The sequence below is a fragment of the Fragaria vesca genome, linkage group LG6 (genome assembly GCF_000184155.1).
Source record: "Fragaria vesca subsp. vesca linkage group LG6, FraVesHawaii_1.0, whole genome shotgun sequence".
Taxonomy (NCBI): domain Eukaryota; kingdom Viridiplantae; phylum Streptophyta; class Magnoliopsida; order Rosales; family Rosaceae; genus Fragaria; species Fragaria vesca.
In genome coordinates, this window is record NC_020496.1 from 36,666,606 (window position 1) to 36,693,844 (window position 27,239).

Consider the following 27,239-nt stretch of genomic DNA (forward strand, 5'->3'; position numbering starts at 1 on the left):
TGTACAGCAGTACAGGCAGGTTGGCTGCAAGTCTATTGTAACAGAGTTGCACATACCAGTATTAGTTGACTAGTCTCCTCCTGTACTTGCCCCTAAACTCTACTAGAACAAAACCAAGCCAGGCCAATACTAATAAATAGACAGAAGCCTGTGCTTTTGAGCTCGATCCTCATCCTGCAAATCAAATTTACATTCTTTGGGAACAAAAGAAAAATAAAAGGGCACCCCACATATATAAGGATCATGTACGGTTTGTATCTACACAGGTGACACAGCAGAGTAGTGAAGAAAGGAAAGCGAATAATAGAGAGAGAGATTCAAAGCTGCTGGGAGCGATGTTGTGGGGTTGGTATGCGCGGCCAGCCAGCTATGAGCTATGTTGACGTTGCTTCTACTCAGGGTCACTAGAGACATAACTATCATTACCGTTTGATTGATTGGATATAGTACACACCAAAAGCAAAGTAACCTGAGAAATTTTTCAGTGCTCCCGATTCTCGTTCTTGTATCATATCATCAGGATGATGATTACTCTCTTAGTTTAAACAAATGGAACGGAATGATTGTAGTAGGTTTGGGCTGTTGGGCAGATTTGGAAATGAACGGTGGGCCGATTCAGGTTGTTAGTCTTGGGCCCTTAGTCATAGTCAGCTGGCAGTTGGGCCTCCGGTGGCACAGTCGATGTGAGTAAAAGAGATTCTAATTCCAGCAACGATCAACGCAAACTCACGCTACAATGGACACCATCCAAATTAAAGAATCTTTTCTTTTCTGGTTAACAGCGATCACATATATTTTGTTCTCCTTTTATCAAAAGAAAATAGGACGACACTGGAGAGCAAAATGGTATGAGAGAGTGTGATGGTCCTCAAATGGAGTGGGTGAAGACAGAACAGCAGTGAGGTATGTTCTTATTCCCTGTCGCTTCCTAGCCTGCCTTTTTGAATACATTGTTTTTTGATGATGCATATGTTAAATGTTGGTTTCCCAGCTCCATCATACAGTAATTGAACAAGAAGAGAGTATAAGGGGAATTAATGGAGGGAAATAGAAAGGCATCAAATGGGGTGACGCTGGATCATGTGCTTTTGGCGCTGGGAGAGACCAAGGAAGAGAGGGAGCTCAGAATTCGTAATCTTTTCAACTTGTTTGACACTGCAAATGCTGGGTATTTGGACTATGCCCTGATTGAGGCAGGCCTCTCTGCCCTCCAGATACCCCCCGAGTACAAGTTTGCCAAGGATCTCTTGAATGTGTGCGATGCAAACCGAGATGGCCGTGTGGATTACCAAGATTTTAAGCACTACATGGACGATAAGGAGCTCGAGCTCTATGCCATCTTTCAGGCAATTGATGTCAAACACCATGGTTGCATCCTCCCTGAAGAGCTATGGGATGCTCTTGTGAGAGCAGGTAGTTTATCATTTCTACTGTACTTCTTCTTTTCATTCTTTCCTTCCATTATTTCTCTAATCGATATTGTATATCTTGTTGAATATTCAAACATGTGATGTTCATATTTTGTTGGTTATTTATCTCTTCTGTCGTTTGAATTACCGCAAAAGTGACTTTCATTTAGTACTTCGTTCTATAAGCCACACCAGTCCCTCTTTTGCAGGGATTGAAATTGATGATGAAGAACTTGCTCTCTTTGTTGAGCGTGTTGATAAGGATAACAACGGTGTCATAACATTTGAAGAATGGAGAGATTTTCTTCTGCTTTACCCTCAGGAGGCAACCATCGAGAATATTTATCATTATTTGGAAAGAGTATGCCTTGTTGATATTGGGGAGCAGACTGTTACTCCAGAAGTCATGAATAAACATATCCATGCAAGTAGATATCTGATTGCCGGTGCAGTAGCAGGAGCAACATCGCGTACAGCTACTGCTCCTCTTGATCGCTTGAAGGTTGTTTTGCAAGTACAAACTCAACAGGCTCGTATTATGCCTGCAGTTAGAGATATATGGAGACAAGGGGGCTTGCTGGGTTTTTTTCGTGGCAATGGTTTAAATGTCTTCAAGGTGGCTCCTGAAAGCGCCATCAGGTTCTATACTTATGAAATGCTGAAAAGTTATATCCTTCATGCTAATGGTGAAGAAGATAAGGCTAATATTGGGATGACAACTCGCCTTGTTTCCGGTGGTTTAGCAGGTGCTGTGGCACAAGCTGCTATTTATCCCATGGATCTTGTTAAAACACGAATACAAACATATGCTTGCGAAGGTGGAAGAACTCCGAGTGTAGGATCTCTGTCTAAACAAATATGGGTTCAGGAGGGACCCCGGGCATTTTATAGAGGCCTTGTTCCATCTCTACTTGGAATTGTCCCTTATGCTGGCATCGATCTTGCTGCTTATGATACCCTGAAAGACATGTCCAAGAAATATATTCTGCATGACACCGGTGAGGATTCCATTCGTATATTAGCATCATTGATTTTATCGTTTCAGTTTTGTGGTGTTTTAAACCAATTCTTTCTGCCATAATAGTTGCAACTTGCATGCTAAAATGTCCAATTCTTTTGTAGAACCTGGTCCTCTTGTGCAGTTGGGATGTGGGACAGTATCAGGTGCTCTTGGTGCTTCATGTGTTTACCCATTGCAGGTTGTCAGGACAAGGTGCATTGTGGAAAAATATCGATCGCTTGCTTGCAGCATATTGCTTCTACTGATATTTATTTCATGTGTGGTATTATCTTCCAACTGACTAATTCTGCTACTTGATTTTAGAATGCAAGCCCAGCGCATAAACAAAGACTCTGCTTATGAGGGAATGGCTGATGTGTTCAGGAGAACCTTGCAACATGAAGGGTTTAGGGGATTGTACAAGGGAATATTTCCCAATCTCCTTAAAGTAGTTCCCTCTGCGAGTATAACTTACATGGTTTATGAGTCTATGAAGAAGACTTTGGACCTATGATAGAGTTAACACAGTTTGCAATGTTATCCTGATGAAGATGTTGATGAGAGGAATAAGGTCATTCCTACTGATCTAACAAATTTTTATACCGATATAAATCACGGTGCGAGGCATAGCATTAGATTTCTTGAAAGGGCATTATTGGCTTGTCCCTATATATATTTGGGTTGTCCCTATATTAAGCATTATATTCAATGGGACACCATTTGTATTGCAACTCCTCCCATTTGGATGATTTTGATAAAAATATGGTCAGATACGATATTTGAATACTTTTTATTTATCAAGTTTTGTGGCAACAATCGTTAACAACAACCAACATGGATGTTCTGTCATAGAAATAGAATTGGCCACTGAAATGACCGATCTATGGAGCCAAAAAGGGGACTCCAAACAAAACAAATGTTGACCAACTTCTAAAGCCTCTTTTGCTAAACGGTGAGCAACTTTGTTGCCACCCCGTTTCAAAAATCGGCTACTAATTCTAGACTAAGATCCTCGTAAACTACCTTGCAAAGTGTTAATAATGGAAAGAGCATCACCTTCAACTTCAATTTCATTTGGGTTCCACTAGTCCTCAGTTGGTTCGGTTGGCAACTAGCTAGCTAGCTAGCTAGGGCGGGATGGGAAAGAAAAGAGAGAGGGCGAGAATTATATCAGAATGGCATTAGATGCTCTGTTCTCCATATTCGATCAAACATGATGTACGAATTGCTGGGGGGTTGATCTATTTAATTAGTGGGACATATATAATTCATTTCCTCTCGATCAACATATACCTGTATATATTAGCTAGCTTCCGGCCTCGTAATTGATCGATCATCGATGTACTTTACTTGAGAGCTATAAGATCAACTGCTTATTTGGTCTCGATTTGTTAGTTACCTAGCTTGCATTGTTATGTATGAAAGCCGCAGCTTCTTCTGCTTAATCTCCTCAAGATCCATAGGAAACAACTGTATGTGCGTTCATAATCATTCTTCAATCCCGGCCCCAAAACTTGCTAATTTAGTAAGATAGCAATAATTAAGAAACACAAACATTATTGTTATATAATTTTCTTTCTGGTTTGTTTAAGGATTGCTTTTGTAGCCTAGAAATTAAGAAGGTCGATCATCAATCTGATCATGTCATCTGTGCTAGCAAGAACAGGACGACGTCGCCAACGTTATGAGAACAACTTACGCCTTGTTTCTGGGTATATAGTTACATGCCCTTGGTAATCTCTTCAATTTACAATACACTTTCAGGTTTTCCCTAATTAGTTTGTGATAATCTCGTTGATTTCTTTTCGAGCTTTCTCTCTTAGTTTGATGCATGTGAAATTTTTGGCAGAACTTATTGATGCATGCATATAGTGTTTGTTTTTTCTGTTGGCGCTGCTGAATTTACTTATTGACAAACGTTCCATCCCTTCTCTCTAGCTCATTCATTGGCATGCATCACACTTTTCTCGATCAATTACTCTCGAGTTTAATATGGATTATAGAATGTCTCTGGCTAGTAATCTTTTGCTACGTACTAAGCTGTAGATAGTTACTTGCTGCTCATATATATATGAGTGTCGATATGTATGTTTATACAACAGATGTATCCCTTACCGGATAACAGAAGACATGAATGATGAGGATCATAGCAGCAGCAGCCACATTGAAAACAAGATACAGGTTCTCATGGTTTCTTCACCTGACCGCGACGACCTAGTGTTTCCAAAAGTATATATCTGAATGAATTTGTTTCCAATATATAAACTCAAATATGTTTAGCATGAATCAGTTTAATCAAAAAAATATGTATATATACGCTGCTTGTAGGGTGGGTGGGAGGATGATGAGACTGTTTTAGAAGCTGCTAGTCGTGAAGCCTTCGAGGAAGCAGGGGTGAAAGGAACACTAAGAGTATGCATATATATTGTCTTAAATATCTCCTACTTAATTAGCTATCGAAAAAAGAAAAATTGCTTAATTTTTTTTTGGATTAAATTCAGTTTGCCCTCTCGTACTGTCCCATATTTATTTTTTTAATAACGTTGGTCATTGTACTCTCAAACAGTCAAACATCATCAACTAAGTCCAAAATTTTAATATGGCTTCAAAAATAATATTATTCATGGGGATCCACATTTAAGCTTTTTAACCTACAAATAGGGCAAATAAACATTCTAATGATGAAAAAAAAGTCATTTTTCAAGGACCAAACTTACCCATTTTTGCACTAAAATTCAAATTTTGGACTTAGATGATGTCATTTGAGAGTACAAGGACCAACGTTATTAAAAAAAAAAAGATATGAGACTAAATTGATTATTGACTTAAAGTATGAGGGGACAAACTGAATTTAATCTTTTTTTTTTCACTTGGCGTTAGATTATGATCGAATTCGTGTGATATGATGATGACAGGAAACTCCTCTGGGAGTTTGGGAGTTCAGAAGCAAAAGTAGGCAGAAGATGTGCAGCCTGGAAGGAGGATGCAAAGGCTACATGTTTGCATTACAAGTAACCCAAGAGCTTGACACATGGCCAGAGCAGCAAAACCGTGCTAGAGAATGGGTACATGCAGTTTGAACTTTCTTGAGATGAAATAGTACGTATACGTATCAATAACAACGTCCTATTAATCACGTTCTGATCATGGATTATATGTATTCGTCGATGTGTGTTGTAGCTAAGCACGAAGGATGCATTTAGAGTGTGCCGGTATGAATGGATGCGTAGGGCACTTGAGCAGTTTCTGAGAGTTATGGCGTCGTCATCAGATACGAAAGATGATGATGGTGCTGTGGGAAATAATGCAGTTGTAGTACCAGCTGATGAAGTTGTAGTGGATCATGATCAGATTATGAATCAGATGACAGCAGACTTATTAGGAGAGACGTCTGATGATCATGAACATACAATAGGGGACTTAACTGAGGAGCCCGAACCGTGTAGTCCTCGTCCGGCCATGACCTCCACGCCGTCGACATTGTTGCGGTCGCCATTGTCATCCAGCAACGTCAGATCGTGATCATGTTGTCATGCTGTGCCTGAATGTCAAATAGTACTCAAATATAAGAGCTAGCTAGTGTGTACCTAGATGAGCCCCATGTAAGCAAGCAACAAGCTAGCTCATCAATGATGAAATAATTCTCGTGGATGGTCCATGAAATGCGGAAATTAAGTGTATGTAACAACGCAAAAATAATGAAATGAATGGTTCTTACATTTTGGCTGAAGGTTGGGATTGCAAAAGCAGTGACAGTGAGTGATGGGCCATCCCGAGTATGGGCCGTTGAACATAAAATTTGAAAGCCCAAGGGTTTTGTATTGTGGGCTGTTCATATGAATATCATCCGGTTCAGAAATTTAGAAGTACGTAGAAGACCACGCTCAATAATGTATGTGTTTTGGATCCGCGTCCAAAACGTGTGTGGCGTCAAGATCAACTAATTGATAGTGAATTTAGTCTTAACAAAATGGGCATCGTATAATTACAAAGAAGAAAGAAAAACCAGCACATCACGCATGCATGTCTAAATAAGCATGATTCTTGGTTTGAATAAAACCCACACGATTTTGACTAACAAGGTAATGACATCCTTGTGGATGCCAAAGAAAGAAAGAAAATACAATTGTGCTTCATTTGGTTGGGTTGGGCCGAGAGAGAGAGAGTCGCGCGTGCTAATAGACGACGACAACAACAAAGTGACAAACAGGTGGCGCGGAGAGGGTGGGAGAAGGGAAAAATGTCAAATGACAGTTGGGCCCCCAATCCTCATCCTCGTCCTGCTGCTATTTGAGTTCTCCAAAATTCTCAGAACGACGACTTTGTTTCCTTCTCTTTATTTATTAGAAATTTAGAATATCTGCGGCTGCTGCTGTAATAAAACAAAATCGTCTTCGTCTTCTTCTTATTCTACCCTTGGGGTGGGGTAGTAGTGTGATGCTTAAACACATATAAAGTAGTAGAAGAGCGCGAGTGAGGTCTCACTCTCCTCAGATACACACAGAGCCATCCCATTTCCAATGGAGCCAGACGCTGCAACTTCGACGTCTCGCCGTCCTCAGGTTTCTTTTTCAATCTCTAAGATCTCGTTCTTTCTTCTCTTATCAATTTCTGTTTCTTTGCTCGATCCATCCGCAGATCTTTTGCAATTTCAGATTTCTAATTCTCCCTAACTTTTGAGTTTCATATCCTTACTTCACTCCTGTTTCTTCCTCTGGTTACCTTGCTATGATTTTTGTGGCCTCTTGTTCATTATTATTAATTTTTATTTTCCTGTTGCTGATGTGAACTTGTTCGAATCGTATATTATCTAATCTTGTCTTCGTTGTTCGAGCGTGCTTTCCTTTGTCTTTTCTAGTCTTCTGTGTAAGTGAATAGTGAAGGTTGATGATCATAGTCTTCCATTGATTTGTTAGGTTTTTTTTCTTCAAGGTTTATATTTGAAATTCTATATCCCCATGAGTTAGCATCTGCTCCACATTTTTGTTGCAAGTTTCTAGTTCTAGGAGCACCTAAATCCTTCACTTTACCTGATATGGACCGGTTTTCGACTAGGATTAATCTTGCATAATATAAGTAGCATGTAGGCTGAGACCACAAATAGCCTTAGTCATACTCCCTAGTGTACTGATTATTAAGCCGGTCGGGAAAGTAATGGAATATGCTCTCTCAGTATCACTTTTGATATCAACCAATAGTCATATGTATGCATTTTTATTTTTATTTGGACTATTTTCTCCTCGAGCTGTGGCGCAGTCTGGTTCATTTAATACCAACGGTGTAACTCTTTTACATCTTGTTGCTTTGCAGCTTTCATGGGTCAATCTCTCCAGAAATCTGTTACTTGCATATCAGAGCCTTGGTGTGGTTTATGGGGACCTCAGTACTTCTCCTCTCTATGTTTATACTAGCACATTTCTAGGGAAGTTGCAGAACCATAACAATGAGGAAGTGATATTTGGTGCATTTTCCTTAATTTTCTGGACGCTTACACTGCTACCCTTGCTGAAGTATGTCTTTATCCTATTGAGTGCAGACGATAATGGTGAAGGTATGGTGAGACTTGAAGTTTAAAATAACCTTTTTCTGTGGACTCGTGCTTTTTTTTCATTGAGTCTCAATTTGGTCATTTATATTCTAATTGGTGTCAGGTGGGACATTTGCTCTTTACTCATTGCTTTGCCGCCATGCAAAGTTTAGTTTACTTCCCAACCAACAAGCAGCTGATGAGGAACTCTCAGCCTACAAATATGGTCCCTCGTCACAGGTTGTAGCTTCTACCCCTTTGAAGAGATTTCTGGAAAAGCATAAAAGGTTACGAACAGCCCTACTGGTTGTGGTATTGTTAGGTGCTTCCATGGTCATAGGAGATGGCGTGCTCACTCCAGCAATTTCAGGTACAGTGCTTGTTTGCTGCCGTCATATTCATTTCCACCACTATTGCTGTTGTTTGTTTAGTAATCTGGATTCATTTGATGGCATTGCAATTATCTCCTTGTTGTTTTCTATATCCATGTAATGTTAATCGTTGGAACCTCAGGACAGATGATTAAATTACTAGAAAGAGTTTATTTTCAACCTTTTATTTTCTTATGGTTAAGGAATTAAATCTGTGGACACTTCTTTTTCTTTTCCACTTGCAGTTTTGTCATCAGTATCAGGGTTACAAGTTACAGCGGAGAAATTAACAGATGGTAAGCATTTCCTTATATTAGCTGTTCGCTGTTGTTGGTTTTTTCCTTTTTTTTCTTCTTTTTTTTTTCTTTTTCAATACAAATTGTCTAACATATTGTTACTGTTTGCAGCTGAACTCCTCTTGCTTGCCTGTGTGATTTTGGTTGGACTGTTTGCTCTGCAGCATTGCGGTACCCACAGGGTAGCATTTCTGTTTGCACCAATTGTAATAATCTGGTTGGTATCGATATTTTCCATTGGGTTGTACAATACAATACATTGGAACCCAGCCATTATTCGTGCATTATCGCCCCATTACATAATCAAGTTTTTCAGTGCGACTGGTAAAGATGGTTGGATTTCTCTTGGTGGGATTCTTCTTTCCATAACAGGTATGATGTTCGTTGCACCTTAACTAATTTGAAACTAGACGTGGTTGACACCTAGATTCACACACTTTTATGTTGCTGTTTTGAAGAAGCTAACTGCTAGGCATCTCCATGTTTAATAGGTACTGAAGCTATGTTTGCAGATCTTGGTCATTTCACTGCCTTATCGATAAGAGTGAGTTTATAGTTTTACTTGTGTACTATGCTAAACGAAAACTTTAAATTCTGCATGGCTTGTTCATAAGAATTGAGTATTGGGCCAATTACAATAAAGATTAAAAGATATAAAATAGTTTTAATGGAACTTCATAATATTTGGAGCAGCAGGTGTTCATAGTACTTGAGAACATCTGTATGTCTTTAGGATAATTTTTATGACAGCAAAGAAGTTTGTCCTGATTATTTACTTTGTTACCCTAAACCTGCTCTTTCTTTTTAGAACTTGTTCAGGGCGATGTATTATATCATTTATATGGGCATGGAATGTCAGAAGTGAATATATTAATGTTTTCTTTGCCCATGCAGATTGCATTTGCATTCTTTGTCTATCCTTGTTTGGTAGTACAATACATGGGTCAAGCTGCTTTTCTATCTAAACATCCCAACTCCATTCGTTACAGTTTCTATGACTCAATACCTGGTTAGTTCATTTCAGATGTGTCAAACTTACTTACAGAAATTTATTTTCAAATTCAAGTAGGTAATTTTGCTTTATGTCCTTCTTTATCGGCAGGTCCAGTATTTTGGCCCATCTTTGTTGTTGCCACACTTGCATCCATTGTTGGGAGCCAGGCTGTCATAACTGCCACCTTTTCCATCATCAAGCAATGTCATGCCCTTGGTTGCTTCCCTCGAGTCAAAGTTGTCCACACCTCAAAACATATATACGGGCAGATCTATATTCCAGAAATAAATTGGATACTCATGATTCTTACGCTAGCCATAACTATTGGATTTCAAGACACGACTTTAATCGGAAATGCTTATGGTACACTATTAACACCTATCTGTCTTTCTCTTACTCTTCTTTTCCCAACAATTAAGTGAGGAGTTCTTCTTGTTTTTCAGGGCTTGCTTGCATGATGGTTATGTTTGTCACAACATTCCTTATGGCACTTGTAATAATCTTTGTTTGGCAGAAAAGTGTGGTTGTGGCTGCACTTTTCCTGGTCTTCTTCTGGTTCATTGAGGGAGTCTACTTATCAGCAGCACTCATGAAAGTTCCCCAGGGAGGATGGGTTCCTTTTGTGCTGTCATTCATATTCATGATTGTCATGTATATCTGGCACTATGGTACACGGAGGAAGTATAACTATGATCTGCACAACAAAGTTTCCTTAAAATGGTTACTTGGCCTTGGCCCCAGCCTTGGTATAGTCCGCGTGCCTGGGATAGGCCTCATATACTCAGAGTTGGCAACAGGAGTTCCCGCAATATTTTCTCACTTTGTAACAAATCTTCCTGCCTTCCACAACGTCTTGGTTTTTGTTTGTGTAAAATCAGTTCCAGTTCCAAGTGTTTCACCTGAAGAGCGATTCCTCATTGGCCGGATATGTCCAAGACCTTATCGTATGTATAGGTGCATCGTGAGGTACGGGTACAAGGACATTCAGCGGGATGACGGGGACTTTGAGAACCAGCTCATACAAAGTATAGCAGAGTTCATCCAGATGGAAGCCGTGGAACCACAATTGTCAAGCTCTGAGAGCTCATCATTGGATGGAAGAATGGCTGTTATAAGCACCAGAACAGTGCAATCAAGTTCAAGCTTAATAGCTACTGAGCAAGAGGATTTTGGTGTGAGCGACTCCATCCAAAGCAGCAAATCTTTAACCCTCCGGAGTCTGGGGCCAGTTTATGATGATGAGAATCCCCAAATAAGGAGACGCCAAGTCAGGTTTCAGTTACCCTCAAACCCTGGTATGGATCATGCAGTAAGGGAAGAGCTTATGGATTTGATCCAGGCCAAGGAAGCAGGGGTTGCTTATATAATGGGGCATTCCTATGTGAAGGCGAGGAGGTCATCTTCGTATTTTAAGAAACTAGTGATCGATATAGGGTATTCTTTTCTTAGGAAGAACTGCAGGGGTCCATCTGTGGCACTGAATATTCCTCACATCAGTCTTATTGAAGTTGGCATGATATACTATGTCTAAATGAATTGATTTGTTAGTTACAGATAAATCCTCTTTCCTAGTGAGCTGTCTCGTAGAGTAAGCTCTTGGGGCAACTTATGCTTAGGGAAGGCAGAGGGGTAGGAGTATCTAGTTGCATCTGATTTCAGTTGGATGGTTCTTTGCCCCTGCTTTTTGTTCCGACTTGTATAGATAAATAACATCAAAATCTATCAGGATTTTTAGTTCTATTTTATGGCTTTTACTGTGCTTAACGGGATGGAATTGAAAGTGTTGGTTGTTTATTGGTATTTCTTTGAACTGGGAAAAGTAGCTTCACCTAGATATCTAATGACCAGTTACCAATTCCACCAGCTTCCGTCTGCCTGCATCCAGAACCTATATATCAATGCATTGGCTCTAATTACTCAGACTAGTCAGGTACAAGTTGGATTACCGACTTCCCTTATACACAATCCATTATGCATGCACAACTGCATGCCATATATAGCTATAGCTATAGCAAACCGAAAAACCATCAACAGCAACACAGCAAGAAAGAAACCATGGAAATGAAGCCTTGGACGTGCTTTGGTGTTTGTCTAGTAGTGCTGCTGCTATTTGTCGATAATCCTATAAGTAATGTGGTATCGCAGGACATATCATGCCTAAATAAGCTTGCTCCTTGCCTAAACTACCTTAATGGAACCCGCAACCCTCCAGACGATTGTTGCGATCCTCTGAAGTCGGTGATCAAGTCGAACCCAAAATGCTTGTGTAGTATGATAAGCAACCGGGGCACAACTAAAGCCGAGCAAGCCGGCATCAATATCACCGAGGCTCAGCAATTGCCGGGACGATGCGGCCAACACGTCAACCCCATCGCTTGCCTTTCAAGTAAGCCCCACCTTGGATCAATTCTTGATATTGTTTTGAATCAACATATTCGATTTGCATGTTATTAACTAATTAATTGCACTTCCTTCAGGTAATTCTCCTAAGAAATCCAACAACTCAGTTCCGAACTCTGCAAATATCTATTCATTGCCTTCCCGCGCAAGTATGGTAGCCACTGCTTTGTCAACCATGTTTCAGCTTGTATTGATTAGCATCAAATAGAACACATGGACGCAGCCTGAGACACTGTTGCTGTTACGCTTGTTCTTATGATATAACATACATATATATATATATATATATATATATTACTTGTCTTTTCGTTTTTAAACTCGATCAGATTACACGTACAGTTAATGTATGCATGTTCCTGATGTTTCTTCATACATGGTGTTGTTCACTGTGGATTAGTTATCAATAGAGAAGCCAAAGAAACAGGATGTGTTCAATTATCTCTTTTCCAGATAGATTCAAAGAAAGAAGAAAAAGTTGAATCACAAACAAAAAAAAAAAAAAACGAACGAACAGAGAATTAAGAACGAAAAGTTCTTGATGTTACGGCGAAAAGAAAAAATAGAATAATTAGTGGGCTTGGATTGAGCGGGCTAGGCTGATATGATCCGGGGCTAGGAGAACCCAGGTTGGCGGGGCCTACGCGTTCTGAAGGTCCACCATTTAAAAAAGAACAAGAGAAGAAAAATACTTAAAATGGACTAAAAACTAGACCCGGGTTTTGGATAGCTTGATCCTGGATGCCCTTTGAGCAAAGTTTATGCATTTTGATCAAGGAGCAAATGGAGAAGAAGGAACCGTTCCACCACCGTGGTTGGACGAGCACGGGCTGCGCTGCGTGGTTGAATACAATCAGAGAAGCTTTGAAATTCAGATATCAGAAATATCCAAAAATATGGGTCCCAAATGGGAGGGTACATATCTTCCACATGGCCATGGGGTGAGCCAGAAGTGAAAAAAAGAGTCGTGAAAATGATGAAAGTAAAACCCCTCTAAAACCTCTTCCAAGTTATCCACTCCGCTCCCATGGCTCTCCTCCTTCCAATCCCTTCTCCGTCTTCTTCTTCTACTTGTTCTTCTTCTTATTATAGGCCGGCGGCAAGTCGGGTGTGCAGGGTCTGGGGAGTGTTGAAAATCCACAGCAGCCTCGGCCTTTCGGATTCCGTTTCCACCAGAAGCAAACCCCGGAAAAAGCGACGGGAGGCGGCAGTGGAGGCAGAGTCCGACGCCATATCGATTCTGAACGAGAGAATTCGGCGGGAGCAGAGAAAGGAATCGCCCCCAACCCCGATGGAGGCGGCGGAGGCTGACAAGTACTTGGAGCTGGTCAAGCAGCAGCAGCAGAGGGGCCTCCAGAAGCTCAAAGGCGATCTTAGTTACAAGGTCGATCCCTACACTCTTCGCTCCGGCGACTATGTTGTCCATAAGAAGGTCGGCATTGGTCGTTTCGTCGGCATTAAATTCGACAATGCTATTGAATACGTCTTCATCGAGTATGCTGATGGCATGGCTAAGCTTCCTGTCAAGCAGGCCTCTCGTCTGCTTTATCGTTACAATCTGTATGTCCTCCCTTTCTGTTTTGTTTGTCACAGTAATTTAGTACTCATAGATTAAGGACCCTAGATTAAATGTTCATTTGAACTTGCTTTTCAGCCCCAACGAAAACAAAAAACCTCACACATTGAGCAAACTGAACGACACCAGTGTGTGGGAAAGAAGGAAGACCAAAGGAAAGATTGCCATTCAGAAAATGGTTGTTGATTTGATGGAGCTGTATTTACATAGGCTCAAACAAAGACGCCCTCCATACCCTCTTACTCCAGCCATGGCTCACTTTGTTTCTCAGTTTCCGTATGAGCCTACTCCTGATCAAAAGCAGGTCCGTTTGTTTCTCACTTTCCCCAACCCGAACACCTCTCTTTCTCTTGGCCTCTATCTTACATATTACCTACCCCTTATACAACAGGCTTTCATTGATGTTGACAAAGATTTAACAGGGAGAGAAACTCCAATGGACCGCTTAATTTGTGGAGATGTTGGCTTTGGCAAAACTGAAGTTGCCCTCCGTGCCATCTTTTGTGTTGTTTCTGCAGGGAAGCAAGCTATGGTTCTTGCCCCCACAATTGTTTTAGCCAAGCAACATTTTGAAGTTATCTCGCAACGTTTTTCTATATATCCAAATATCAATGTTGGACTTCTTAGCAGGTTTCAGGTACTACCGCAACTTCCACATTTGCTCACCATTAATTCTATACATATATATCCGTAAAATTTACAGCTTGCAAAGTAAATAAAGGCAAAGTCATACTTGGTTGAACTTCAGAATTGTTTTGTGTCGGTTAGCATTATTTAACTTGAAGTCACACGATTGTCTTTTATTGGTTCGATGAAACACTGATTTTTTCTTTTTCAAACTGCAACCTTAGTTTGAAACTGACCACAACTGTTATTTGTTTTAGACTAAATCAGAGAAAGATGAGCATCTGGACATGATAAAGAACGGCCATTTAGACATAATTGTCGGGACACACTCACTTCTTGGAAGCCGTGTTGTGTATAATAATCTAGGCCTGCTTGTTGTTGATGAAGAACAGGTTTTGTATCAAATCTATCTGCTATTATACAGCTATCCACTAGTGACCTACACAATTCACTTTCTCGATCTCATTGCATGCATTTTTCTTCTGCTCCACAGAGGTTTGGCGTCAAACAGAAGGAGAAAATTGCTTCATTCAAAACATCAGTCGATGTTCTTACTCTATCCGCAACACCTATACCGCGAACCCTTTATTTAGCATTGACTGGTTTTCGTGATGCTAGGTAACAGATCTGTCATTGAATTTATATCCATTTCTTTTCAATTTGTTTCTCTTTGAATTTCAGAACGAGGCTAGTTGCAGAGTTTATGGAACTATATTCTTCACCTTTAATGTCTTTTAGTATACCAAAACCGAAAGAAGTCAGTGGTTACTTAACTTTTTTTTTTTTTTTTAGTTCGTCCATATATGTCATGTGCATGTGTGTGCATTGCAGTACTAACCTCTTAAATCACTCTATATGGCATTTTACAAGAACAAGTGTAAGAATATGATATTACAGTTTCAGCATTAGGTTATGAGTTTCATTGATGTCATGGGCTTTGTTGCCCACTTGGACATGATTGTATGTTACTGTGGGGAAGAATCCCACTGGAAATGGCTGGGAATTTTTTTTTTCCCCTCGAAGAGTTGAGTTGTATGTAAAGAAATGGTCTCAAGTTTTAATAGTATTGTACACCCAACACAGCACTAGAGTTCTTACAACAAAAGTGAAAACCTAGCTATTAATACATAAATATGGTAGGGCTTACACAATGCTCTGACTCACCTTTCTAATTATGAGGCTAGTTGACTGATAGAGACCTATGGTCTGCTGAACCCTTAATTTGGTACTGTAGTAACTGTGTCCATCTTTTATTTCAGCCTGATTTCAACTCCACCTCCAGAAAGGGTCCCTATAAGAACCCATCTCTCGGCATACAGTAAAGAAAAGGTATTATCAGCAATTAAGTATGAGCTGGACCGAGGTGGCCAAGTATTTTATGTTTTGCCTCGTATCAAAGGTAACTTTGTTGATTACTGATAGATATATACTATATATGTTATTCATACAAAAGTCAAGCACAGAGTCTTTTGTCATGTTCTTTCCTTGGTAGCATTATTTTTGCAGTTAGATACATGTTGAGTGTAATCTGATGAAAGTGACATGTTTGTGAGGCTTAAAAACGAATGGAGATTATATGCATGGTTTAGATCTACCTTTTATATTGTATGTCAATAGGACATAGAATTTCCATTACTGTATTACAGCTTGTTCAATGAACTGGGTTTCCCATAGCAAACATGTGTGAATTCTTAGTGTTCTTAATTTTTGTTTTTCCCCATCATATCTATGTTGCAGGACTTGAAGAAGTCATGGATTTTCTTGAACAATCGTTTCCTGATGTTGAAATAGCTATTGCCCACGGGAAGGTACTTTCTTCCTTTTCTTTAGCAATCTGGTGTCTTCTTAGGGAGCTACTATGAGATCAAAGCATAGACCCATGATGAGAAGCTGTTACCATTAGATAGCTTGGTGCCATGAGTTACAAATTACGTTGTAAATTTGTCATGAAATCAAGGGAACATTGAGATCTGAAAACAAAGCTATATGTAATTTGGTGTGCATAATTAACTAGAGCTTAGGGGAAAGATCCATCAGATGACCTTTCTTTCTCTACTCGTCTGTAATGATAGAACTCTCTTTTTGCAGCAATATTCAAAGCAGCTAGAGGAAACCATGGAGAAATTTTCACAAGGTGAAATCAAGATTCTTACATGCACTAATATAGTAGAAAGTGGGCTTGATATTCAGAATGCAAATACCATTATAATTCAGGACGTTCAACAATTTGGCCTAGCACAGTTGTATCAGGTTCTATTCTTTCTTTTTTCTGTTTTAATTGTCAGAGTAATATGTGAAAATCTGATATTCAAAATTGTTACCTGGGTTGTTTCATGTTCTTTCATTAATTTAAACAATGCGAATACAGTGGTCCCAGAGCTTCTCAATCTCATCATCCATGTTACTAATTATGTTAGTTTTGTTCTTTGTTTCCCATTAAATGGTAATAGCTTCGGGGAAGGGTGGGGAGGGCAGATAAGGAAGCTCATGCACACTTATTTTACCCAGAGAAGTCACTTCTAACTGATCAAGCGTTGGTATTGTTTTTTTTTTTTACTTTCTTTCTTGTCCTTTTACCTTTACTGATTATAGCAGCAGTCCTTTCAGATGCACCAGAAAACTATCCTCTCTCTGTTTGGCCTTTATCTACTTGTGTTACCATCCATGCTATATATATGATTGTGTGTTATTCTAGATTGATTACCTGCTAGCTTGTTTTACATAAAGTTATCAACACATATTCAGGAGTACTTGAAGTATATTCATTGATTATTGTGGTCATGCTCTAGGAGAGACTTGCAGCTCTTGAAGAATGCTGTCAACTTGGGCAAGGTTTCCAACTTGCAGAGAGGGACATGGGAATCAGAGGCTTTGGTACCATCTTTGGTGAGCAGCAGACTGGGGATGTTGGAAATGTTGGCATTGATCTCTTCTTTGAAATGCTGTTTGAGAGCTTGTCTAAGGTATTATCTTTGTTCATGTCATTTACACATTATTTCTAGCTTCTTGCTTTTTTATACAAATTTTTTTGCTATTATTGTTCATTTAATTGAATTTTGGAATATCTCTCTAACTACCAAAATATTGATACATAGTATCAGTACGGAACTATTCACATATTAAATATATGGATAGGGGCCAGTTAGTATAGTATGTACACTATGGTTTTAACAGAAACACACATGTAAAGACTCTTCTGTTGTCTACAGCTATTGGATGTCTAGTATGTGTGTATTTGTTTGTTGTGAGTTCTTAATTTGAACTTCATGTCCTGTTCCTTTCTATGCCAGGTTGATGAGCATCGAGTAGTTTCAGTTCCTTACTGGTCTGTTGAGGTATGTCTATCCACATATATAATCACCATCTCCAAGATAATTATAATTACTTGGTGAGATAGAAATGAGAAAAAAATTTGAGATTCGTTGAACTAAAATTGGCAAATGAAACTATGTAAATGACTTTAGCCAACCGATTTGATGGATACATTTTGTTTACTGTTCAGATTGATATGAATATAAACCCTCATCTCCCTTCTGAGTACATAAATAATCTCGAGAATCCCATGGAGATAATTCATGAAGCTGAGAGAGCTGCAGAGAAGGATATCTGGAGTTTGATGCAATATACTGAGAATTTGCGTCGCCAATACGGAAAGGAGCCACACTCCATGGAAATTCTACTAAAAAAGCTTTATGTGAGGAGAATGGCAGCAGATATTGGAATAACCAAAATATATGCTTCTGGAAAGATGGTTTTCATGAAAACAGTCATGAATAAACAGGTTTTCAAACTGATTACAGATTCAGTGGTTTCTGATGTTCACCGAAATTCTTTGGTATTTGAGGGTGACCAGATCAAGGTAATCATCACCTTCTGTTCCGTTTTGACATCATGCTGGTCTGGAAAACGAAACCAGCCTTTTCTTTTCAATTCCTTTCTACTTACTTTCTAATTATTTCTGTTTTCCCACAGTTCTCCCATATGTCATCAGAATTTCTTGTGTTTCTTGTCTTGCAGGCAGAACTTCTTCTAGAACTGCCGAGAGAACAACTCCTAAACTGGATATTTCAATGTTTGGCTGAACTACATGCTTCCTTACCTTCCCTCATAAAGTATTAGTTGACCTATGGAGCTGGCGTTGTTTATGAGCTACACAATGGATTCCCTTACTCGCGCAATTGCCGTACTTAAACATCGCATATTGGGTAGTAAAATGAGAAAAATCTGTCACAGTTTTGACTGATTCTAGGTTGCCACTGATTATCCATCTGATGTTGGTAACCTGAGATGCCCTTGCATGAATCAGCTGATGTTCAAATTCATGAGGCATTGATGCTACAGTTTGAAACTTAACAAGCACATTCCTTCTTCCTTTGCTGGGTTCTCATAGTGGCAAATAATTTGAGGTACTTGATCTTTACACCACAGTTTTTCTAGAGTTTTGGGTGTTTCTGACTGAGTTCTCTTCTTTGCAGGTAACTAGTGAAATAGTTGGAAAAGGGCAACAGATTGGGCAGCGACACGGGCATTCTCAGCATGGGCCTACTTTATACAAGGACCATCAGACCCGCTGTTTGAACAGGCCCACACTTGGTAATCAAATGGCCCTTGAGGATGTAGTCCGCTGTAGACTAGTTTCAGAGATTAATGTTAGTACTGATTGACTTGTGAATACGAATTGGACCGGATTATAATGGCAGCCTTTCCTTTTGGGGAGGGAAGGGGTGCGGGGGGTTGGCTGTAATTGACTGAAAGAGAGACACAATGAGGCCTGCCACTATTTCACAACAAATAGTGCTTTGCATGCTTCAGAATAAGCTAATCATGTAATGGTTACCGACTAACTGCCGTCACATTAGCGGCTTAATGTATTGATTTCGACAGTTTTATTGATTTAACAAAAATAAAATAAATCCACGTAGTTTGGTCCATACGGCAAACAGTAGAAGTGTCCTGGTCCCACATGAATTTTTTACTTTTTTTTGGACAAAGAAGCTTAGGCCGCTAATTTGTGCAATGGGTAGTCATTCAGTGTGACTTTACAGAGCAGCAGTTGTGTGATTGGGAGAGAGAGAGAGAGAGATGAGCTTTCAAGATGTGCAGAATGGCGGAGGAGGAAAGGGAAAGAAGGCGTCAGCATCTCCGTCGCAGGCGGTGGCTGCCGGCATATTTCAGATCAACACTGCCGTTGCCACTTTCCGTCGACTCGTTGATGCCATCGGAACTGCCAAGGATACTCCCGATCACCGCCAAAAGCTGTGCGTAACTCACTCTCAAACTTGTACTCCGCTGTCACTCGTAAGTCAAAATTCACTGATCTAAATCTAATCAACAGGCACAAAACGAGGCAACGCATACTGGAGCTCGTCAAAGACACCTCTGCGAAACTCAAATCCCTAAGCGAATCTGATCGCCAGAGCAATGTCAATGTACCCCTCTCTCTCTCTCTCTCTCTATCTCCGTCAGTTCCCTCCCTGACATTTCTTCTTTGTTTGTTTTAATCCAAAATCATATGTCAGCCCCGTAAGCAGATTGAAGATGCCAAGCTTGCAAGAGATTTTCAAACCACATTGCAAGAGTTCCAGAAAGTTCAACATCTTGCCTCCGAGCGCGAGTCTACTTACATGGCAACAGCGACGGCAACGTATGTTTCTTCCCTCAGTTTTTCATCATAAAACCCTTTATAACTCTGTAATTGGTGCCTCATCATTTGCTTCTCACAGCTCTGCTGCCTCTGCCTCTGCCTCTGGGGAGCATTTGGAACCAACAGGGGATGAGTACCGTCAGCCTTTCCTTCAGGGCCAAAAGAGGTAGTCTACTATTTTAAAAAGCATGAATTGATCAAGTTCTGCTCAATCTTGTTGTTTTCTTTGTAATTGTTGTTGCCAATCTTAACCATTCCTTGCCTTCCACTTTTCAACTATCTTAATATGAAAAGGACCAAAGTTGCCAAGTGTTCAAAACTAGGAATTTTTACACTCATGTACGGTTAACATTCAAGTTATATCTCGCAGTCGTTGTTTTAATTTTTGTGCCTGAAAGCTGCTTCTATCAGTTTTATGAACCTTGTACATTGAGAGTCTAGTCTCTGGGTGACTAACACTAAGTATCCTCGCATACACATGGATTGAGTGGATGTATCTTGGTATCTCTATGCACTTCAGAACCGTTTTCTCACTTGACTGTCTTTAACAAACTTGTGCAGACAAGAAGTGGTGCTGCTGGATAATGAGATTGGTTTCAATGAGGCAATAATTGAGGAAAGGGAACAGGGTATTCGAGATATAGAAGAACAAATTGGAGAAGCTAGTGAAATATTCAAGGACCTCGCAGTTCTTGTTCATGAGCAAGGTGTAGTCATTGGTAAGATCCAGATTCCCAGCTGATGATTATTTATACAGTTTCACTTTGCAACTTTGCATTCATGGAGCTTTTGTTTTTTTTGTTTTTATTTGATTTATCTGGCATATTGACCTATTATTACAGATGACATTCATTCAAATATTGACAACTCTTCTGCTGCAACGACCCAAGCTAGAGTTCAGCTATCGAAGGCTTCCAAAGGTGTTAAAACGAGATCATCGTGGGTAAGTAGAAAAATTTCATGTCCTATCAAGCTCAGTTGAGCACAACTTGAAGCAGGCTTCTGAATTATGATTATTACATCATTGATATATTTTGATCATCAGTGTTTAGCAGTTTGTGCTAGTATATGCACTGTCAGATAATCTATTGCACTTCTAAGGTTTAAACTCAAAATGCACATGCATTTGCTCATGACTACAGATGATTCTAGGCTGTTTTGTTATAGAAAAATCAAAATAAATAGAATGGCTTAGAGATCATGTATCCAAATGAAATTAGGGTCCTGTCATCATGCCATCTGGACTATAGACTGTGATACATGAAGTTCTAGACTAATGGATTCCCTATGATAAAATCCTTGTATATGAGGATTAGTCTACTAGTGAAAAATACAATGACAATGCATTTGGTTGCTATCAGCATCTGGTGTAACTGAGATTTCTCAGGCAACATGTTTGTGAAGTTAGTGAATATGGTCCCTATGTGACAGTGCTTGTGAAGCCCTGGTGATTTAGATTAAGATAGGTAAGGGTTTGATTTATGACAGTGCTTCTAAAGCCTTGGAGGTTAAGATTAAGATAGGTAAGAGTTTGATCCAGTCCGATGAAAAAAAAAATGTGTAGTGTCTTTTTTTTTTGGGTCCGTAAAATGGTTAGTGTCTTGCTTATAATCTTAGGGATTGGATGCTAATAATCTTGTATTTGTTATCTTAAAGAACTATACCTTATATTCAGTGGTGATTCGTATGTTGCAGTGTTGGTGGGTGCTGGCAATCGTTGTAGTGGTGATTGTAGTTGTCCTCATCATCCTTATCATATAATATGCAAGTACATATACAGTATCACTGTGCCTCTCCGCGACAAAATGACAATGGGTGTGTGGTGAATTATTTGCTCTAAAGACTTTCTGGTTGAGATTTTTTGGTATTGAAGTTAGAAACCTTTTTGTTTCTGTGTCTTTTACTTTGAGCAGGTTTTGGTTGTTTTAAAGAGTAGCAATCGTGTAACCTCTATAATGTTTCTTCGGCTTCTCATCTGTAATATGTTGGTCTTGAATGTGTCTACTAGCTTTTGCTTCTGATTTACGGTGGTTCTGTTACTGATCGTTGAAACGTTTTTATGTATTTTCCTGTAACTTGTATGGAATTAATGGAATGAGACTAGGATTCATGAAACTATATTGGAGAACAAATGACAGGTCTTGAAGGAAATTGATACAGTAGTCTTTTTATGTTTTATTTTTGTCAGTTATGTTTCCCAAAGCATCTAAAATTGCCTTCCTCCCCATGTTCTGCCTTTTCCTTTCCATTAAGTTGTTTCTTGATATTGAAGTGTGGATATCGACTTAACTCGGGCCTTGTTTGGTTCACAGAACGAGGCCTTATTTAACATGTATTTGGGGAGATTTGTTCTAGAGGAGGATCAAATGCTTCCTAGGGTTATAAATTAATCCACGGACGCATGTGAAATGCCTCAAACGCTGTATTGCAGCAGAGTGATTGACCATTTTGAGATCTTTGAGATTCAAGCGCTGGTTGGAGGTTTCCTACCTGAACAATCAACCACTGAGCCGCCATGACTTTTCCTACAAAACTTAAATACGACCGATGCCCTGAACATTTTCGTACCGTCAAACTCTTCCTCTCGTGTTCATTTCTCGCTCATCATGTTTCATCGTCGTTGTCAATATCGATATCAAGAGATCAAATCTTTTTTTTTCAAAAATAAAAAAATCAGACGAAATTTACACGCGCGCAAAAATGTTAATGTAACTATGTAAGGGGACGAACGGTCCACCCAAAGGACAGCGGGTTTGCTTGATTCCAAAGTTTGAAGTCCATATTGGCCTGGCCGACAGTTGACAAGTACGGCCGTATTAGCCCTTTGGCGATTGACCGGGCAACTCTTTCTTCCCTTCCCTGTCTCTCTCTTTCTATTCTATTCTCCTCTCTTCTCTTCTCTTCTCATTCTCTTTTCTTCCATTTCAAACAACATCATCAATATTCCGCGGTCTAAATCTTCCTCTTGGATCCGCTCTGATCGAAATTCCAGGTAAGAGCTCCGGAGCTCCCTTTATTTATTTTCTTCAGAATTCATATCATGATTCCTGATCTTGGATCCGCTCTGATCTGCCACTTAAATCGGGCGGCTATGCCTTTCCTCATTCCTCAACTATTATTATCAATTAGGATCAGATTCGATTTGGGCATCCGCTTCCTCCATCTTCCATGCATGCTCAGATGCTTTTAAACACCTATTATTTGTGATTCATTCAAGTCAACCACTGTGATTTACTAAGTAATGTTTCAGCCACAACAACTGGATCGCAACTTGAGATCCCAATTGCATGCCGCCGCAGCAGCTTCACTTCTCTCTCTAATCCATGGGGGAGTGGGTAGTTGGGGCCTTCATCAACCTTTTCGGCAGCATTGCCATCAACTTTGGTACTAACCTTCTCAAATTGGGCCATAATGAGGTATATTTCCTCTTCCGTTTATTGTTCTGCCATGCTGAACCTTATTATACAAGTTTATCTCATTGAGCTACGAAAGAGATAAATCTTTAATTACAACATGATGAAGCACAGCTAGAGGAAGGGACCATGATAAAAGAGCTCTGTATTACAATTTGAACAATGTATGTAATCTTTGAAAGTCCCTACCAATACCAACATCATCTGCCGCAGTATATTGAATGTTTAGACACCCAACTTTAATCTCCTCACACGGATCTTACAACATGTCAAAACCCAAGCATTTCTCTTCAAATGCATGTTCCCCATGTCTAATTTGACTGATGCTCTTCATAACTCTATTTAAATAATCCTCCTTAGCCTGTAAGTGTATTAGATGTCTTTCCTGGAAACCATGGGCCAGACAATTCCTAACAACCTCCTGTTGCTTTATAAATGTTGTCTTAGCGATAACATTTCCTTTAATTTATATAAGTTGTTCTCTTAACTGACGTACTTTGTGCCGAGTTAAAATGCTAATTGTTGCTGCCTTTGTCCAGTTTGCATGCTTTTCATCACACACAGAGCACTAAGAGAATCAATTATATATTTTGACAGCTTTCATATATGTACCATGATGCAAGTATCTGAGTGTTTTATTATATGTTTTGGCAGAGGGAGAGGCATTCAATGCTAGAAGGTGATGGAACAAATGGAAAGTTGCCTCTGAAACCTATTATATACTTCCATACATGGAGAGTTGGTACAGTGTAGTCTCTCATTGCTTCATTTTCCTAAAAGTTTTGTATATTCTATTTCATACGGTGATAATCAGATCGCCCTTAATTGTTGTTATTTTGATATGCAGGCTTTGTATTTTTCGTTCTTGGAAATTGCCTGAATTTTATATCCTTTGGATATGCTGCTCAGGTCAGTACAAACTAGATTTTGTCAAACCTTGTTATATGTGGATTGAAGTTAGACAAGTTTTTACTCAGATGACCAGGTCTGGTTCTGGATATCATCTATATCAAATTTTAGTATCTGAAAAGCTTATATAGTCCTAAGTATAATTACTTGATTAGTTTATTTTTATTTTTGGATCTGATCATCTGCTACAAGATTGGCCAGATACTAGGATAACTGTTAATTCAGTTGTTTCTAATTTCCTTTTGTTTTGTTGTATACTTGCGTGCAGTCACTTCTAGCGGCACTCGGATCTATTCAGTTTGTATCCAACATTGCATTTGCTTACTTTGTGTTAAACAAAATGGTGACTGTCAAGTACGTTAAAATCTGAAGTGAGAATAAATTCACCATAACTGCAACACCATTTATATATGCAGTTTGCCTCTTTTATCACTTTACTATCTAAAATATGTCAATGAATCAAGACACCTCTCTTTGCAGGGTAATGGTTGCCACAGCATTTATCGTACTTGGAAACATTTTCCTTGTTGCTTTCGGCAACCACCAGTCTCCTGGTACATGATTTGCTTCAAGTTATAAATATCTGACACTTTCATTACTATATTGCTATGTGCCAGATCCACAATTGCTTTGTAAAAAGAAAAAAGACACATAAACTTCCCACAATGCCTGGTTCCTAACATGATTAGTTTTGAGAGGCCATTGTATGTAACGGTTTCACTAGAGATTTTTTTCCCGAACATAAGAACAAAATGTACAGAGAAAAGGATAACTCATGTGAGGAAGCAGCATACACTAGACAACATATACACAATTCTTTTTATTGATGGCACAAGTAAAGAACTTGATGTATGGTTCACTTGTTCTCCTTACAGTGTTCACACCGGAGCAGCTAGCTGAGAAATTTAGCAATATTACGTTCCTTCTGTACTGTCTGATTTTGATTTTGATTGTTGCCTTGCATCACTCCATTTACAGGTAAGAACTGATTTATTACTCCTCTTTTTCACTAGTAAATCTGCATCACATTCTTTTCACTCAATTTTTGGATATACAGGAGAGGAGTACTTCTTCATGCAGTTAGCGGACATGATCTGAGATCCTATTGGCATATGCTGCTTCCTTTTTCTTATGCCATAGTTTCAGGTGCTGTAGGGTCATTCTCAGTGTTGTTTGCAAAATCTCTGTAAGTTAGCTTGCTTGTGATGTCGTCCTCCTTGTGTGACACAAGTGGTGAAATCATGCATTGCGATTCATGTTCTCATTCCTTTTCTTTTTCTCTTTTGCAGCTCTAATCTGTTACGGTTGGTGATGTCTAGCAGTTATCAGTTACATAGCTGGTTCACATATTCCATGCTCCTTCTATTTCTAAGTACAGCTGGATTTTGGGTATCAGTTATTGCAGAACCATGTTACTTTATTTTAGATTTCAAGGATTGCAAAAATGTTGCAAGTTGTAAATTTCTATTTGCTGGTGCTTTATTCAGCTTTTTGGATATATTTAGACTTTCAAGTTCTCCTTTTGCAGATGACTAGGTTGAATGAAGGATTGTCGCTGTTCGATGCAATTCTTATTGTTCCTATGTTCCAAATTGCTTGGACATTCTTTTCCATTTGTACAGGATTTGTATATTTTCAAGAATACCAGGTCCCCCCCCCATCTCTCTCTCTCTCTCTCTCTCATAAATAATTTATGTATTTCCGCTGCATGTCTGTACTTTTGGCATATGGTATGCGATTATAAGTGTATATGTTCTCAAAACAGGTATTAAATACACTAAGGACGACAATGTTCATACTCGGAATGATGTCTGTGTTTACAGGCATATCTTTGTTGGCACCTGATGATTCCAAAGGTACTTTGATACGGGTTTTAGATCTTTAAAGTATGCAGAATTTTGAATTGGAATTTACTCTCTAAATTTTCAGGTGGAGATATCAAAGATAATTCATCATTAGTTTCGGTAAACATTCCAAAAGAAGTGGACAGGTACAATACATTTTTTGATGCAATTTGAAAAATTTATGGGTTTTGATTTCCAGGCAATCATATTTTACATTCAGAAAACATATCAGAGAAAAGTTCTGTTAATCAATCAAATACGCAGTCTGTGGTACAGACTGCACTCGGTATGCCCTTCCCATATCCTTCATGGATTAGACTATCTCTCTCTCTCTCTCTCTGCGTGTCAGTTTGTCTACACTGTTTTATCTTAATATGATACAATAAAGAAGAGATTATGACGATAGAGGTGTGTTTGTATGGCGACATATTTAATTCTTGGTACATTGTTGCCTGTAGGAGTATTTTATTTGTCAAAATTTCGACACTGTTTGTGTCTATATGTTACAGGATTGTTGTGCCATCTGAGGATATACAAATCAGAGACACAAGATCATTTGTGCAAGGAATCCTGATGAAGATTTCGGAGGCACTAGTGAAAGCAAAGGTGCTCTGAACTGCTCAATAAACTAACTTTGTTGTCAGAGTTGACAAATATGATATGACGATTAACTTCATACAAATTTGAATCTCTTTGCAGACTGCTTGTGCCTTATCTTTAGGATTTGGAGAGGATTCAATCAATGCATCTGCAGTGCTTGTGATGCCTATGGTGTCATCAAAGATAACAGGCTTTAGAGGAAATGGATTTGACCGTGCCAAGATTTTCTCCATGAGAAATTCAAATTCTGGTTGGGGTAAAATCTCTATGGATGAAGATGCTACAAAAATGCTAGAGACAAGCCCGATGCTCCCTGAAAGCCCTTGATAGGAGGTGTATCAACATTGCATTAGGAGGGAGGTATTTCCGTGTTGTTGTCCATGTAGAGATACAAGTTGTTAGGATACATTGTTATTTTTTTTTTTTTTTTTTTCCGATTTATTGAACATCACTGTATCCTCAACAAGGTGTAATATACCACAACATTGTATATTTGGCCTCATATAGCTGATAGAAATGACAGTATATGGTTTGACTAGAAAATTCTTTAACATCAACGGATGCACCAGGTGTCGAATGAATTATAAACTGAGACTGGGATACAAAATTAACGGATATTGCCTATAGTTGGT

The 27,239-nt window shown here is 39.2% G+C and overlaps 7 protein-coding genes across 7 annotated transcripts; all 7 read left to right on the forward strand.

Annotated features, from left to right (window-relative positions):
* The first annotated feature begins 1,015 nt into the window (after positions 1–1,015).
* LOC101305284 (calcium-binding mitochondrial carrier protein SCaMC-1-like) lies at positions 1,016–2,923 on the forward strand. Its single transcript, XM_004304524.1, has 4 exons — positions 1,016–1,413; positions 1,619–2,407; positions 2,532–2,622; positions 2,734–2,923. Exons 1-4 carry the CDS (start codon positions 1,038–1,040, stop codon positions 2,921–2,923), a joined length of 1,446 nt encoding a protein of 481 aa, XP_004304572.1. The 5' UTR covers positions 1,016–1,037.
* A 1,127-nt stretch (positions 2,924–4,050) lies between these two features.
* LOC101312184 (nudix hydrolase 13, mitochondrial-like) lies at positions 4,051–5,931 on the forward strand. The gene is made up of 5 exons (XM_004306276.1): positions 4,051–4,121; positions 4,512–4,638; positions 4,738–4,821; positions 5,325–5,474; positions 5,590–5,931. Exons 1-5 carry the CDS (start codon positions 4,051–4,053, stop codon positions 5,929–5,931), a joined length of 774 nt encoding a protein of 257 aa, XP_004306324.1.
* An 896-nt stretch (positions 5,932–6,827) lies between these two features.
* On the forward strand, positions 6,828–11,340 carry LOC101305866 (potassium transporter 4-like). The gene is made up of 9 exons (XM_004304526.1): positions 6,828–6,971; positions 7,720–7,960; positions 8,061–8,306; positions 8,553–8,603; positions 8,715–8,975; positions 9,095–9,147; positions 9,498–9,612; positions 9,706–9,960; positions 10,041–11,340. The coding sequence occupies exons 1-9, from the start codon at positions 6,930–6,932 to the stop codon at positions 11,126–11,128; spliced, it is 2,352 nt and encodes a 783-aa protein (XP_004304574.1). The 5' UTR covers positions 6,828–6,929; the 3' UTR covers positions 11,129–11,340.
* Positions 11,341–11,652: 312 nt separating this feature from the next.
* LOC101312473 (lipid transfer-like protein VAS-like) lies at positions 11,653–12,205 on the forward strand. The gene is made up of 2 exons (XM_004306277.1): positions 11,653–11,983; positions 12,075–12,205. The coding sequence occupies exons 1-2, from the start codon at positions 11,653–11,655 to the stop codon at positions 12,203–12,205; spliced, it is 462 nt and encodes a 153-aa protein (XP_004306325.1).
* Positions 12,206–13,021: 816 nt separating this feature from the next.
* LOC101312758 (transcription-repair-coupling factor-like) lies at positions 13,022–18,797 on the forward strand. Its single transcript, XM_004306278.1, has 15 exons — positions 13,022–13,554; positions 13,649–13,874; positions 13,962–14,207; positions 14,455–14,589; positions 14,691–14,815; positions 15,457–15,596; positions 15,935–16,005; positions 16,286–16,447; positions 16,648–16,734; positions 16,987–17,160; positions 17,488–17,532; positions 17,700–18,056; positions 18,215–18,402; positions 18,504–18,603; positions 18,673–18,797. The coding sequence occupies exons 1-13, from the start codon at positions 13,022–13,024 to the stop codon at positions 18,314–18,316; spliced, it is 2,403 nt and encodes an 800-aa protein (XP_004306326.1). The 3' UTR covers positions 18,317–18,402; positions 18,504–18,603; positions 18,673–18,797.
* Positions 18,798–19,216: 419 nt separating this feature from the next.
* Positions 19,217–21,951, forward strand: LOC101306155 (syntaxin-22-like). Its single transcript, XM_004304527.1, has 7 exons — positions 19,217–19,455; positions 19,533–19,626; positions 19,717–19,841; positions 19,921–20,007; positions 20,403–20,560; positions 20,684–20,784; positions 21,537–21,951. Exons 1-7 carry the CDS (start codon positions 19,280–19,282, stop codon positions 21,600–21,602), a joined length of 807 nt encoding a protein of 268 aa, XP_004304575.1. The 5' UTR covers positions 19,217–19,279; the 3' UTR covers positions 21,603–21,951.
* Positions 21,952–22,596: 645 nt separating this feature from the next.
* LOC101306448 (NIPA-like protein 2-like) lies at positions 22,597–27,007 on the forward strand. The gene is made up of 14 exons (XM_004304528.1): positions 22,597–22,833; positions 23,092–23,257; positions 23,909–23,996; positions 24,102–24,163; positions 24,432–24,517; positions 24,644–24,717; positions 25,039–25,141; positions 25,221–25,349; positions 25,453–25,552; positions 25,692–25,811; positions 25,929–26,019; positions 26,093–26,153; positions 26,517–26,613; positions 26,707–27,007. Exons 2-14 carry the CDS (start codon positions 23,165–23,167, stop codon positions 26,932–26,934), a joined length of 1,332 nt encoding a protein of 443 aa, XP_004304576.1. The 5' UTR covers positions 22,597–22,833; positions 23,092–23,164; the 3' UTR covers positions 26,935–27,007.
* Positions 27,008–27,239: the final 232 nt, after the last annotated feature.

Bases quoted from the DNA above. Each gene is read 5' to 3' on its own strand.
- LOC101305866 (XM_004304526.1), top strand. From the start codon at position 6,930: ATGGAGCCAGACGCTGCAACTTCGACGTCTCGCCGTCCTCAG. The intron at 7,961-8,060 runs GTATGGTGAGAC...AATTGGTGTCAG, and splicing joins TGCAGACGATAATGGTGAAG to GTGGGACATTTGCTCTTTAC. The intron at 8,604-8,714 runs GTAAGCATTTCC...TACTGTTTGCAG, and splicing joins AGCGGAGAAATTAACAGATG to CTGAACTCCTCTTGCTTGCC.
- LOC101312184 (XM_004306276.1), top strand. From the start codon at position 4,051: ATGTCATCTGTGCTAGCAAGAACAGGACGACGTCGCCAACGTTATGAG. The intron at 4,639-4,737 runs GTATATATCTGA...CGCTGCTTGTAG, and splicing joins ACGACCTAGTGTTTCCAAAA to GGTGGGTGGGAGGATGATGA. The intron at 4,822-5,324 runs GTATGCATATAT...TGATGATGACAG, and splicing joins GGGTGAAAGGAACACTAAGA to GAAACTCCTCTGGGAGTTTG.
- LOC101312473 (XM_004306277.1), top strand. From the start codon at position 11,653: ATGGAAATGAAGCCTTGGACGTGCTTTGGTGTTTGTCTAGTAGTGCTG. The intron at 11,984-12,074 runs GTAAGCCCCACC...CACTTCCTTCAG, and splicing joins CCCCATCGCTTGCCTTTCAA to GTAATTCTCCTAAGAAATCC.
- LOC101306155 (XM_004304527.1), top strand. From the start codon at position 19,280: ATGAGCTTTCAAGATGTGCAGAATGGCGGAGGAGGAAAGGGAAAGAAG. The intron at 19,627-19,716 runs GTACCCCTCTCT...ATCATATGTCAG, and splicing joins ATCGCCAGAGCAATGTCAAT to CCCCGTAAGCAGATTGAAGA. The intron at 20,561-20,683 runs GTAAGATCCAGA...CTATTATTACAG, and splicing joins TGAGCAAGGTGTAGTCATTG to ATGACATTCATTCAAATATT.
- LOC101305284 (XM_004304524.1), top strand. From the start codon at position 1,038: ATGGAGGGAAATAGAAAGGCATCAAATGGGGTGACGCTGGATCATGTG. The intron at 2,408-2,531 runs GTGAGGATTCCA...ATTCTTTTGTAG, and splicing joins ATATATTCTGCATGACACCG to AACCTGGTCCTCTTGTGCAG. The intron at 2,623-2,733 runs GTGCATTGTGGA...ACTTGATTTTAG, and splicing joins TTGCAGGTTGTCAGGACAAG to AATGCAAGCCCAGCGCATAA.
- LOC101312758 (XM_004306278.1), top strand. From the start codon at position 13,022: ATGGCTCTCCTCCTTCCAATCCCTTCTCCGTCTTCTTCTTCTACTTGT. The intron at 14,590-14,690 runs GTTTTGTATCAA...TCTGCTCCACAG, and splicing joins TTGTTGTTGATGAAGAACAG to AGGTTTGGCGTCAAACAGAA. The intron at 17,533-17,699 runs GTATGTCTATCC...TTTACTGTTCAG, and splicing joins TTCCTTACTGGTCTGTTGAG to ATTGATATGAATATAAACCC.
- LOC101306448 (XM_004304528.1), top strand. From the start codon at position 23,165: ATGGGGGAGTGGGTAGTTGGGGCCTTCATCAACCTTTTCGGCAGCATT. The intron at 26,020-26,092 runs GTACTTTGATAC...CTAAATTTTCAG, and splicing joins GGCACCTGATGATTCCAAAG to GTGGAGATATCAAAGATAAT. The intron at 26,154-26,516 runs GTACAATACATT...TATATGTTACAG, and splicing joins ATTCCAAAAGAAGTGGACAG to GATTGTTGTGCCATCTGAGG.